At 48.2% G+C, this 12,769-nt stretch overlaps 1 protein-coding gene across 1 annotated transcript in view; it reads right to left on the bottom strand.

Annotated features, from left to right (window-relative positions):
* The window catches only part of MDGA2 (MAM domain containing glycosylphosphatidylinositol anchor 2), a gene marked incomplete at its 5' end in the record, with an annotated part of 153,079 nt that overhangs the window by 46,423 nt on the left and 93,887 nt on the right, over window positions 1-12,769 (bottom strand). Inside the window, one exon of the mRNA XM_017738811.1 lies at window positions 8,015-8,284. Coding sequence (XP_017594300.1) covers window positions 8,015-8,284 — 270 coding nt within the window. The remainder of the gene's footprint in view (window positions 1-8,014; window positions 8,285-12,769) is intronic.

The raw sequence follows: 12,769 nt of genomic DNA, 5'->3' as shown, positions 1-12,769 counted from the left end.
GGAGGAAGGGGGAAGGGGTGTCACTTGTCAGGGAGTGCCGAACACCTGGTTCCTGAAGGATGGGCAGGGAAAGGGATGGGATATCCTGGAACTGTAAATAATAAATGATGACGTGTCACCACAGGCACAGGGAGGGAGCTGAGGCCTCTGAGGAGGGGCGAGATGGGGAAACTCCTGGGAAAACAGGATCAGAGCACAGGGAAATGCAGCCAGGAGAGTTCCGTGGAATCTTTGGAGCAACACAAGGAACAGGAGCAGCCTCCAGATCGACTCCAGCCCCTGGCCAGGCTCCAGAGCATTCCCAAGCATTCCCACAGCTCTGCCTCCACACCTGGAGGTGTCCATGCCCACCCAGGTTCCATCCATGGATCCCAGGTCCAGCCAGGCCCCCCCAAGGCTTCCCAAGCTTCTCAGGACTTCCCAGGAAGCTGCAGCTCTCCCCTCTTGGCATTCCTCCTCCTTATCCCTGTCCCCTCCCAGCTGTGGGCTCCCCACTTCCCGAAAAATCCAACAGCTCGTGGCTGCTCCAACCACTCCAGAGCCAGCCCACAATTCCCTCACATCCCACAAAGAGTCATTTTTGAGGGAGAAACGGGACAAAATTCCAACCAGGAATGGACTGAAATGCAGATTTCCAAGGAATGCCCCATCCCTGTGGCTGCCCCTGGAAGTGCCCAAGTGTTGGATGGGGCTCGGAGAAGCCTGGGATAGTGGGAGGTGTCCCTGCTCATGGAAAGGGGTGGAACAAAATGGGATTTAAGGTCTCTTCCAACCCAGACCAGTCTGGGATTCTGGATCACATCCAGCAATGACTTTTTGGGGTGAAATCCCTTTATTTTCTTTCTCCCCCCGGGGCAGGCTTGCAGTCAGGATTCAGAAATCTGCAGCAGAGGGAAAACCTCAGCCACCCTCTCCTTCCATCCCAAATTCCATCCTCCAGCCTTGGTGTGGAACGAATTAATTTCATTTTCCTCTCCTTGCTGCTGACAGGAAAAGCAGGATTGAGATCCAGCAATCCCACCTTGTCCCCTTCCCAAAAATTTGGCACGGCCTGCTAGTCTGATGAAGTAAACATCCCAAATTTCCAGACTCTGGAATAATTGCCAAGAAGGCTTTCGCTGGCTCAGAGCCCACTGCCTTTGCTGGGCGTTGGGGCAGGAAATCCATGAAAAATTCCTGTTTCCCAGTGGGAATTGTCTGTCCCATTTGCCCACCTGTGGCTTAAGCTGCCCTGGTAAAGTTTTTAGGGCAGGGCAGAATCTGCTGCCAAGGAAAAGCTCCTCCTCATCCCAATCCTCCAAAACCAGGCACAAAAAACCTGGTGGATAGGGCTCATATTTGATTAATCCTCCAGAGTTTTACAAGGGGATTTATCTGATCTCACCGAAGACATCCCAAAGTGGGAGTCTGAATCTTAGCTGGGTGTCCAGGCACTCTGTCATACCCACACAGAGAAATTAACACCCCTAGAAGAATGATTCATCCCCTCTAAGGTAAGAGGGATGAGTTGTAAAACCCCCACCAGTGACAGCACAGGGGACCTTTGGTCTTGGATGATTTTTTCCACTTCCCGTCAAACTTCCGGCAGCAGGTGTCTTTTGGGGTGGGGGGAGGCATCCCAGGGATGCTGGATGTGGTGTTCCAAGGAATATTCAGATTTTTTGGGGAATGAGCGTAAAATGAATTGGGACACACCAAGAATCCCAGAATGGTTTGGGTTGGAAGAGACCAAACTCATCCCATTCCACCCCTGCCATGGGCAAGGACACCTCCCACTGTCCCAGGCTGCTCCAAGCCCTGTCCAACCTGGCCTTGGACACTTCCAGGGATCCAGGGGCAGCCACAGCTTCTCTGGGGATCCCGTTCCAGTGAGAATTTGGAAATGATTCCAGCTCCATGCTGAGGACCACGGACATGGAATATCCTGAGTGGGAACTACGGTGTTCCGCCACCAGGAGCAGTGCCAAGGGCACAGAACAAACACTGGGGCAGAAATTCCTGAACGAGTTTCCAAAGAGCTCCTTCCAGAGGTGGATTCTGGGATCATCAGAAGGGATGATCCAGTGTCCATCTCCTCAAATCCCAGTTTCCTGGGGGAAGGGAAGGCAGGAGATGTGAAATCCTCAGGCAGAGTGAGGTACCTGAGTGTCCCATGGTTTAGTGGTGGGTGTTGGTTGGACTGGATCATCCCAGTCTAAATAAATTTATCTTTGAATATTTCTTTAGTTTGACCCACCAGATGTGACCTGGAGCAGTAATTCCACGGAAAGATTTACCCTGTGGAACACTGGAACAGCTTCCCAGGGAATGGGCACATTCCCAAGGCTGCCAGAGCTCCAGGAGTGCTTGGACACCGCTCCCAGGGATGCCCAGGGTGGGGTTGTTGGGGTGTCTGGGCAGGGCCAGGGGTTGGATTTGTGATCCTTGTGGGTCCCTTCCCACTCTGGATATTCCATAATTCCATGAAAATAGATTAATTAACCACTTCCAGTGAGACAAAGTCCTGCTGGCACAAGGAGAACTTCCCAAAGAATGGGAATATCCTCACACAGCACATCCCCAGTGAAATCCAGGAGTTATCTTCTAAATAAAAGGGTTCCATTAAATATCTTTCCCTGTTCATCACGGCTGGAAGCATCTAGGATAAATATCCCAAAATTCTGAAGAGAACTGGTTTTTATGGCAATTGGTTAAATGCCACCCTCGGTAGGGAAACGCTGCTCGAGTCGTTGGGAGCAAAAACTTTCCTCCCACGGGAAAAATAATCCAAGTGGTGGGTGCTGGTTGAACTGGATCATCCTAGAGGTCTTTTCCAACCTCAATTATTCCTGGCACAACTGGAATGCTGCCATGGATGGGGATAATCCCTTCCGGAGGGATTGGCAAGGAAGGAGTGTTTGGATTGTCAGGTTTGCTCGGCTCTCAATTCAGCATCACCAGCTCCAAAAAGCTTCCGAGAGCTCCAAGAAAAGAGAAAGCTCAGATCACGAACTAACAATTAAAGCCTCCCTAATTAGCCCTTGATTGGCTTGATGTTGCACTTGGCCGGAAGCACTGCCAGGGTGATGTAAGACAAAGTAAATAATTAAAGATGAGCTCATTAATTAATGCAATATCCCACGGCAGAAAAATTCCACAGGCCAGAACAACACGGAATTAATATTCCAAACTGTCTTCCCTCACTGGTGGGATCAGAAGTTGGTTGATAAAAGGAATTAAATCCATGGAATTCCATTAGAGTTTTGTTTAGCCCTACCCAGGGCTGTGATGAATAATGGAAATATTGAATTCTAATATTAAATCTATAGCCCTGCCAAGCCAGCCCCATCCACTGTGGACAGAGATTCCCGGTGGAAATTAAGGAAGGAATCCCACATGGATGTGTATCCAGCCCCGATTAAAGAATTTTACGGATAGGGAACAAAATTTTGCCTCTGTTCCTTAAAAATCCCTCTTTGGACACAATTTTGGGGACAAATTCAGCCCAGGGCAACCCCAGCAGAGCAAATTCCATCTCAAGGGGGGTCAATCTTCCCAAACTTCTGAATTGCTGAAGAGAAATGTTAAACCAAGGCTTGTCAGGTAAACTCAGTTCTAGGTAATCCTAATCCTAAACAGCTCCCGAGGGGCACAGAGAATCATGGAATTGTTCAGGTTGGAAAAGACCTTTAGGATCATCAAATCTGGCTGTCAAACCACCCCTGCCACGTTCACCACTATTCCACGGCCTCAAGGGCCACATCCATGGGTTTTGGACAATTCCAGGGATTGTGACTCCACCACTGCCCTGGGCAGTGTTTCCCAGCCCTTTCCATGAAGAATTTTCCCCTAATATCCAACTTTAATCTTCCCTGGTGCAATTTGAGGCCATTCCCTTTTGTCCTGTCACTTGTTAATGATGCAGAATAATACTAATAATAACAACAATAATAATAATAATATTCATAATAGTGTGGAAGAGGACGTGGAAAGAGGAGGGAGGAGGAGGAGGAGGAGAAGGAGGAGAAGGAGAAGGAGAAGGAGAAGGAGGACAAAGAGGAGGAGAAAGAGGAGAAAGAGGAGGAGAAAGAGGAGGAGGAGGAGGAGGAGGAGGAGGAAAAGAAGAAGAAGAAGACAACAACGAAGAAGACGAAGAAGAAGAAGAAGAAGAAGAAGAAGAAGAAGAAGAAGAAGAAGAAGAAGAAGAAGAAGAAAAAGAAGAAGAAAAAGAAGAAAAAGAAGAAGAAGAAAAAGAAACAAATCTCACTTCATCCCTCACCCCTCCTTTGCCCGCTGGGAACCTGGAAAACATGGAGATCAACAGACCCTGCCTTGAGGAACCCAAGCCACTGTGAAAAAGCTGTTCCAGAAGTGTCCCCAGCTGGCCAGGCCAGGCCGTGACCCAGGCAGGGCTCAGGTGTGTCCTGGAGGAACCTCTGGGACCTCAGCAGCTGCTCCAGGGAGGGAGAAGCTTTGTCCTGTGCTCATCCCCCTCCTTCTGCAGCATCCAAACCCTCCCTCGGGGAGACTCCTCGGCCTCTCTGCCATTCATGGATCTGTTTTGATTTATTTGCTCCCAGCCCTGGCAGGGTTTTATGGAGCCACTGCCACGTTTTGTTGCTCTCTGGATATGATCTGGCCCTATCAAGCCCTGAATAAAACATCGAGGCGGTGAAGCTGTGAGGAGCATGAACTCAGCTCTGCTTCCCCACCAACACAATTTGCCTTGTCACTTCATATTTATGTCGAAGAGACTGGCAGGTTACATCTGCCTCACGTTGGCCCAGATGCTATAAATTAACCCCTCTTCCAAGTGTGATTTATTTGGCTTTCATCTCCTCCAATCTGGCTCCAAATATACAGGACAAAAAAAAGGAGGTTTTGCAGGCTCTGGGGTCAGAATAAATCTTTCGAGCCTTAAATGCTGCACTGAAAAGCTTTCTCTGAGCACACCAGTGGTTTTCTGCAGCCCCAGTCCAGCACGTTTCTGTTTTCCTGCATGAAAAACCAGGAATAAACCCAGCTTAAAATGGGTTACAACAACCCATTACTCTCCCCAAAACAAAAGCTCCACACAACTGCCACATTCCTGCCTTGGAGTTATTTATGGCGCTTTTTTTTCCCGGTCATGTCTAGGAAGTGCCCAATTTCTTCTCTCTATTCACATTCCCAGTGAAATCCAAGCCTCCTTTTTAACCATTTCATCATTTTTTTCATCATTTTCAGTTCCCCAGGGCTTTGACTCCATCTGTGCTGCTGGGAATCAGGAGCACAGCAGAGCTGCTGCTCTGAGAAGAGTGTCAGGGCATTTATTTTCTAAATAAACTCAGGTTTAACCGTAAAATACTAAGAAAAGTCCAAGTCTTACTTACAGCATCCTTAATCCGACATAAATGAACACCATGGGATGAACCCTAAATGAGCACAGGGAGGGCTGGGAGATGGAAAACATCATAAAATCATTTTAGGACTCATTTTCAGTTTTGTAGTTTGCTCAAACCACTCCCAACTGCCCCAATTGTGGCAAAATAATTGCCTTGGAATAAATTCCCACAGTCTGGGGTCCAAATCCTGATGGATAAATTGAACCAAATTTACTCATTTGAGGCCAAACAGTTTTTCTGGTTTCCTTCAGAGCTGCCTTTGGGATTAAACTCCCAAGATTTGGAGAAGTTGGTGGCTGTGAAAACACCTCCAGCAGGCTCTGAATGGTGTGAGCCAAAGGCTGGATCTCATTTGGAAGCAGCAGAACCATCAGGAATTGCAGGATTTGCTGTATTCCCACCATGTTTGTGCCGTGTGAGATTCCTGCCGAGGGGATGCCATTCCCATCATGGGATGGTTTGGGTTGGAAGGGACCCTAAAGTTCATCACATTCCAGTATTCATCAACCTTCCACTATCCCAGGGTGCTACAAGCCCCAGTGTCCAACCTGGCCTTGGACACTTCCAGGGATAGATAAGTCCAAGCAAGGAAAAAGTCTCCACCTGAAAGCAGACCCACATTTTTTCCTGCTAAACCAAGTTTTACTGAGGAAAAAACCAACTGGGGAGCTGGAAAAAATGGTTTCCTTTTGTTGCAAGAGAGATGCATCTGGAGAGTCTGTCCTGTTATCAGAGCAGGGTCCCTGAGAGGGGATCTGCAGCTCTTCCATGAAATCCTTCCCTCTCCTTCTGGTGGCAGAGATGATGATAATAATGCTCATTTTCCTGGGATGTGACAGAATCCTGGGAGCTGCCAGGCTGGCAGCAATCCCAGAAGGAAACCCCTGTGTCCAGGTGATTCTAACTGGAGTCAAACTGGGATAAAACCCTACCAACAATGGGGCATCTTTCCTTCTATGGAATTCCTCCTTTAAACACCCTGAAATTTCTTCTTGGTTGGCTTTTTTTCCCATCATTCCTTTCCAAGCAGCTTTTGGGGGAATTTTGAGCTGAAACAGGAATTCCTCTGACAGGAATCCCAGACCTTTTTGGCTTGGAAGGGACCTTCAAGATCACCTCATTCCAACCCCTTCCATAGGCAGGGACACCTCCCACTATCCCAGCTGGCTCCAAACCCCATCCAGTGTGGGTTTGGAGACATTTTAGGACTCTTCAGAGAGGCTGAGGGTGCGCTTTTTTGCCTCCAAGAGTCCCCACTGAGCCCACTCCCAGCTGGTGCAGCGGAACCGGGAATTCTTCACCCACCACAGCCTGGAAAACCAGAGGGATGTGGAACCTAAAACGTGATGGGATTCCGGGAATCTGAAGACCTCGGCTTGGACACATCTGCTGCAGGCACCGGGTCTCGCAGGATCAGGCAGCAGAGCCTTCCTGACTAATGTCATTAATTTCCAATAGAGTTAAAATCAAGACTTCCGACCCCCCAGTTTCAAAGATCCAAGTTTTTCAGCTCCAAGATCCCAAAGATAAAAGCCACATCAAGATTGGCTCCATCCGCACATTAATTACACCCCACGGGAGGATCCTGGGGGCTGCACAGCCTCCCCCAGCCTGGGATCTTGTGTAAAAGTCCTTTGCTGCTGGAGAAAAGAAGCAAATCCCAAGATCCCTCTGTTCCCGAGGAGCTGGAAGTTGTCGGAGCCTGTGATGTGCCCACCCTGCTCTCCAAGCTGGAGAGAAGAGGAAATCCAACTTTATTGACCACTTCAAACAGTGGAATTTTGCTGCCTGGTGAATCCCTCAGGTTTCCCTCAAATCCACCCTGCCAGGTGCCCATGGAGAAGGAATATTTTCATTTTCCACTGAGAAATCCTGATCTTCAAACCAGCTGAATCTCCTTCTTTTCGCCAACCACAATCCCAACAAGACTCCTCAAGATGATTCAACTTGGGCATGATTCAAGATGGATCAACTTCTCCAAATCTTGGGATCTTTTTGGCAACCAAAGGAGGAGTTGAGTTATCCAAGAGGTCCTCCAAGACCCCACTGTCACCGAAACTCAGGAATAAAGGAAACTCTCCAGCATCACCTTTAAGGCCTTGGAGAATCTGGAATTACTTTATTCTGGCCAGGATGTGCCATGGAAATCATTCCATCCACACGTCCCAGGATGTGCAGTGGAAATCATTCCAGCCACACAATTCTTTACCAAACTTTTCCCATATTTATACATAAAACCCCCCAAAACCTTCTCATTCCTTGGTCCCAAATGACCCCGTTCTTAGTACTGGATCTCCTCTTGGTTATCGATCCCTTCGATGACAATTTGGTTCCCATTTTTTGCCTCTCCTATCCATCTTTTCCCACCACAGCTGCTCCAGTCCCTGCCAGGGGCTGACGTTTGGTAATGTCCATTTATCTCCTTCTCCTACTCCCAACCCAGACATTTCAAACTCTCAAAGTCTGGGAATCTCCTCTTTGTTGATCGAGGCCCATCAAGCCTCACCCAACCAAACCCAAATGCTCCATGAGCAGAGTTTTGAAGAGAAACTTCAGCTCCTCTTGGAAAGTTGAACAAACTGCCTACAATTCCTTCAAAAAACACTAAAAAAGCCATTTTAAGAAGTTGAATGGAAATCCACTCCTCCTACCTGTGACGAGGAAGCTGCAGCGGCCGGCGCCCGCCTCGTTGATGATGTTGCAGTTGTAGATGCCGTAGGAGTCGCGGGAGAGGCTGCTCACGGTGAACTCGGTGGAGTCCTGCAGGTCGAACTGCCCCGTGCGCAGCAGTTTGCTGCCCAGGCGCCACTCATAGCTCAGCACCCGCGTGGGGTAGGCCCGGAGCACGCGGCAGCTCATGGTGACACCACGGCCCTGGCCCTGGCGCAGCTCCAGGAATGCTGGCTCCACGGCCGGGGGGTCTGCGGAGACACAGGGAGGGTGGGAGGGGGTTAGAGTGGGGAAACCAGGCCTAGGGGCAAGATTAACAAAGGTTGTTGTTTAGGACCTGGCCTAAAGGCAGGACTAAGCCAGGTTCTTGTTTAGGACCTCTCCTAGAGACAAGATTAACCCAAGCTCTTGTTTAGGACCCGTCCTAGAGACAGGACTAACCCAGTCTCCTCCTCTTGCAGGAGCTTGAGTGGTTTCTTCTTTGCACTTCCTTAACACTAAACATGTTAAACCCAGGTTCTTGTTTAGCACCTGGCTTGGAGGAAGGACTAAGCCAGGTTCTTGTTTAGGACCTGTCTTAGACAAGACTAATGCAGGTTGACTAATGCAGGTTCTTCTTTAGGACCTCTCCTAGAGACAGGACTAACCCAGGTTCTTGTTTAGGACCAGTCCTAGATACAGGACTAACCCAGGTTCTTGTTTAGGACCTGTCCTAGAGACAGGACTAACCCAAGTTTTGTTAAGGGATCCCCTGGATCAACACTGAATAAAACCAATACAAGCCTTGCTTTAACTCGGACAGGGCTTGGAGCGACCTGGTCTAGTGGAAGGAGTCCCATGGCAGGGGTGGAATGAGATGGTCTGGAAGGTCTCTTCTGTCCCAAACCAGTCTGGAATTCTGGGACTTGGTTTGAATAAAGTGCACGAGGCACCAACACTGCAGGCACAGAGCTGAGCTGGTGACTCCGTGCTCAGTGGGGACCTCTCTTGTGGGCGGGCACATTCCCGAGGCTGCCAGAGCTCCAGGAGCGCTTGGACACCGCTCCAGGCATGCACGGGGTGGGATTGTTGGGCTGGATGATCCTTGTGGGATCCTTCCAACTCGGGATATCCCATGATTCCATGAACTCCCTACCCCAGCAGCGGCTTCACCACAAATTCTCATCTCTGGATCTTTGCTCTCCATTCCTGTGGTGGTTTTGCTGTCCCAGTAAGCCCAGAATGAACCAGTTGCCCCCAGCCAGAGCAGCCTGTTCTGCCTTAACTCTGATGAAACCGGTCTTAAATAATTCAGATGCGCAGTTTCAAACTCCTTTTGATTCCAGCAGAACACCAAATAAATAAAATATAACCAAGGCCAGGCATGTGCACAGACCCCACTTCCTGCTGCCATTTGCCTTTGGAAAACTTCATCACTGCTGGAAAATAAGGATAACCTGGCCAGAGCTCTTGTCAGCACAGCTCTCTAGAGCCAGGAACACGCATGGGAAATGTGTTCCCAACGGGATGCAAACCAGGGAATGCCAGGGCATTCTGGCTCTCTAAAGAACTCAGCTCAGTTTTTAACCCCTGAGAGGGAAGAATTCCTGAGATCCTCCCATTCCAGGCTGGCACAGGGAAGTTTTGTGTCCTTGTCAAGAGCTGTTTTACGTGACACATTAAAATAAAGAAACTCTGAAGAGAAGAATCTTCAGAGAGTCCACTCCAGCTCCTTTTCCATTCTTTTTTCCTTTCCCTTGCTTTTCCTTTTCCTTTTCCTTTTCCTTTTCCTTTCCCTTTCCCTTTCCCTTTCCCTTTCCCTTTCCCTTTTCAAAAGGAGCTCTCCTTTTCCACTCTCTTTCCAAGAACATTTTATCCTCAGGTTCTCCACGGGTTGCTGTCTCCCTCCCAGCTATCAACAACCTCCAGACTCCTGATATTTCATTCCCTTTCTCATGGAAGCTGTGACCAGATCATGGACAATTTTTCTATCATTTTCTCCCCTTGCTCATAAATCCTTGGAATGTTTGAACACCCAAAACTCATCTCTGGCTTGGAATAGCATTCCCTCCTTTGTTTTCCTTGCTGCTTCCATTTAATGCTCCAAATCCAGGGAACAATTTCACCTCCCTGTGGCAGCTCTGTTTGACGACTTGAACAGAAATTTGTATTCAGGCCCTTCTCTCTTCTCGCCTTGCTTTATTTACTCACAAGCTACTTTAGCCTCATAAATAGCTTTTAAATGCAACTTTCCCCTGCCTTTAAGGTCAAAAGAGTCTTTAAACCCCACAATTCCCATCTATCCAGGGGCTGATGATCCCCAGTGACAGGAGGAGAAAATTAACTCGGGCTGCTCATTCCTGAATCCCACTTTTGCAGGTAATAACTTTAATGGCAAAGGGAAGGGCTGATAAAAGCCCCAACCGGAGTTAAGAGCTCGTTTTTCTGTCGGGTTTTCTGTTGTTTTTATAGGATTGTGACTTCCCAGATGCTCGGAAGAAAAACTGGAGTTGTTTGTGACTTCTCTGCGTTGAACTCATTTGCATCAGCTCTTCCCCAAGGCTTTGGCAATTTGATTTAATTTACTTTTTCCCTCCTCTTTCCTTTCATAATTCCACTATTAGTTTTGGAAAAATATCCAGCAAATCTGCCAAGGGAGCACAGTTCATTCTCTTCCACAATTATCTTTGGGAAACAAACGGGGCTGGAGTTAAAACAGGCTCCCTATTAATGTTTAATGAAGTTTTTTAGCCTAAGTACATTCATGTTTTAAGGATTAGAAAATGGAAAAAAGGAAAGTTCTGGAGCTATCCGGAGAAATGACAAGATGCTGGTTTGCTTTGAGCCCAACAGCTGCTCCTCGTGGTGATGATCAAATCCTGGTTTTTATTGTGGGATTTGTCATGGAGAAAATTCCCGGAATTTATTTCCACCACGTGGCCCCGAGCAGAAGCTTCACCTGCTGGTTTGGCCTCTCCAATTTGCATTTTAAGATGAGCAAATAATGAGTTTCTCTCTCCCAGTACCGGCACTGATAAATAAATAATCATAAAAAATAATCATCATGGCTCTGCTGGGTTTCCATTGGGTTTGTGGCCACTGCTGGATTCGCACCACAGGGATGTTATCCCACAAAAACCCGGGATGGAGAAGGAATAACCTTTCATTGGTCCTGGGGTAGGATTGGCACCCCAGAAAACAAGAGGAGGAAATGATAAATCAGGTTGGATGACAGAATTTATCAAGGTATTTTTGGATCTTCACCACCTTGGAATCTTGGAATTATTAAGCTGGAAAATACCTGGAAAAAACTCCAAGATCATCAACTTGACCAAGTCCCCCCATGCCCAAGAAACCTTATCCAAAGTGTCATTTTTCCTCCTTTTTTTCAACATTTCCAGGGATGGAGACTCCACCGCTTCCCTGGACATCCTATTCCAATGTTTAACCACTCTTCCAGTGAAGAAACTCTTCCCAAAATTCCCACCTTGACCACCCCTGGAGCAACTCGAGGCTGTTTCCCCTTGTCCAGCCTCTGGATTGGGTCTGGATGGGGACGGGGCTGCACCGTTGCCCTGGGGATGATCCAGGATATCCCAGTCCAGGTGGGAAGTGGGAATCTCCCCTTCGCAGATGTGGAATGGTGCTAAATCATCACCTGTTTAAGATGCCACCAAATCCAGGATGATTTTAGCCAGAGCCATTTCCAAGATGGGATGGAGACATCGTATAAATGATTTTACTCCCTCAGGGATGTGCAGTGCAAAGGCAGAGCCATTCCAGCTTCCAAATCATCCCAGCTTCTTCCCTTTCCTTGTATTTTTTGAAATCATTGAGGGCGTGTTTTCCTGTGAGGAAAAGTTCCTTCCTAGGATTTGTCTCCTGCCTGAGGAGGAGACTCCAATGAAGATTTGGACCAGACAATTAATTTTGGGGTTTTTTTATTCTCTGTCTCCACCTTTGCCTCTGATCCATCATTCCTAGGCTCAGGAAAACTGAGTGGAATTTCTCCAATTTCCAGCCCTGCATCTCCCAAGAAACATCTGGAAACGTTTTATAGATTATAAAGCAGGTCTTTTATAGGACGTGGTTGGAAATGGGGGTTGTGTGTTTTATAACAAAAATCCCAATGATTTATTAATATATTTAACATTTCTGTAGGAATAGACCAGAATTGGATGTAGAGGAAGGACCTGGAGCTGCTGAGTGAGTCCAGAGCAACCAGGATGATCCAAGGGATGGAGCAGCTCTGCTGGGAGGAAAGGCTGGGAGAGCTGGGAATGTTCAGCCTGGAGAGGAGACCAAGAGTGACCTCATTGTGGCCTTCCAGGACCTGAAGGAGCCGCAAGAAAGGTGGAGAAAGATTTGGGATAAGGGCTTGAGGGACAGGACACAGGGAATGGCTTCCCACTAGAATCTCTGGTGGATTCTTCCCATTGGATTTCTGGTGGATTCTCTCCTGGGAAAAGTCGAGTGTTTTCTGTCCTAAATCAGGGATAAAAGGGGCAGGATTGACAAAGTTCCAATTTGCTTCCAGGGCCTCAAGGGGCTCCAGGAGAGCTGGAGAGGGACTGGGGACAAGGCCTGGAGGGACAGGAGGCAGGGAAAGGCTTCCCAGTGCCAGAGGGCAGGGCTGGATGGGAGATTGGGAATTGGGAATTGCTGGCTGGGAGGGTGGGGAGGGGCTGGGCTGGAATTGCCAGAGCAGCTGGGGCTGCCCCTGGATCCCTGGCAGTGCCCAAGGCCAGGCTGGACAT

This window comes from Corvus brachyrhynchos, unplaced genomic scaffold (genome assembly GCF_000691975.1).
Source record: "Corvus brachyrhynchos isolate BGI_N302 unplaced genomic scaffold, ASM69197v1 scaffold245, whole genome shotgun sequence".
In the NCBI taxonomy this organism is placed as follows: domain Eukaryota; kingdom Metazoa; phylum Chordata; class Aves; order Passeriformes; family Corvidae; genus Corvus; species Corvus brachyrhynchos.
Note: the sequence above shows the minus strand (reverse complement) of the source record. Positions and strands in the feature narration are given on the sequence as shown.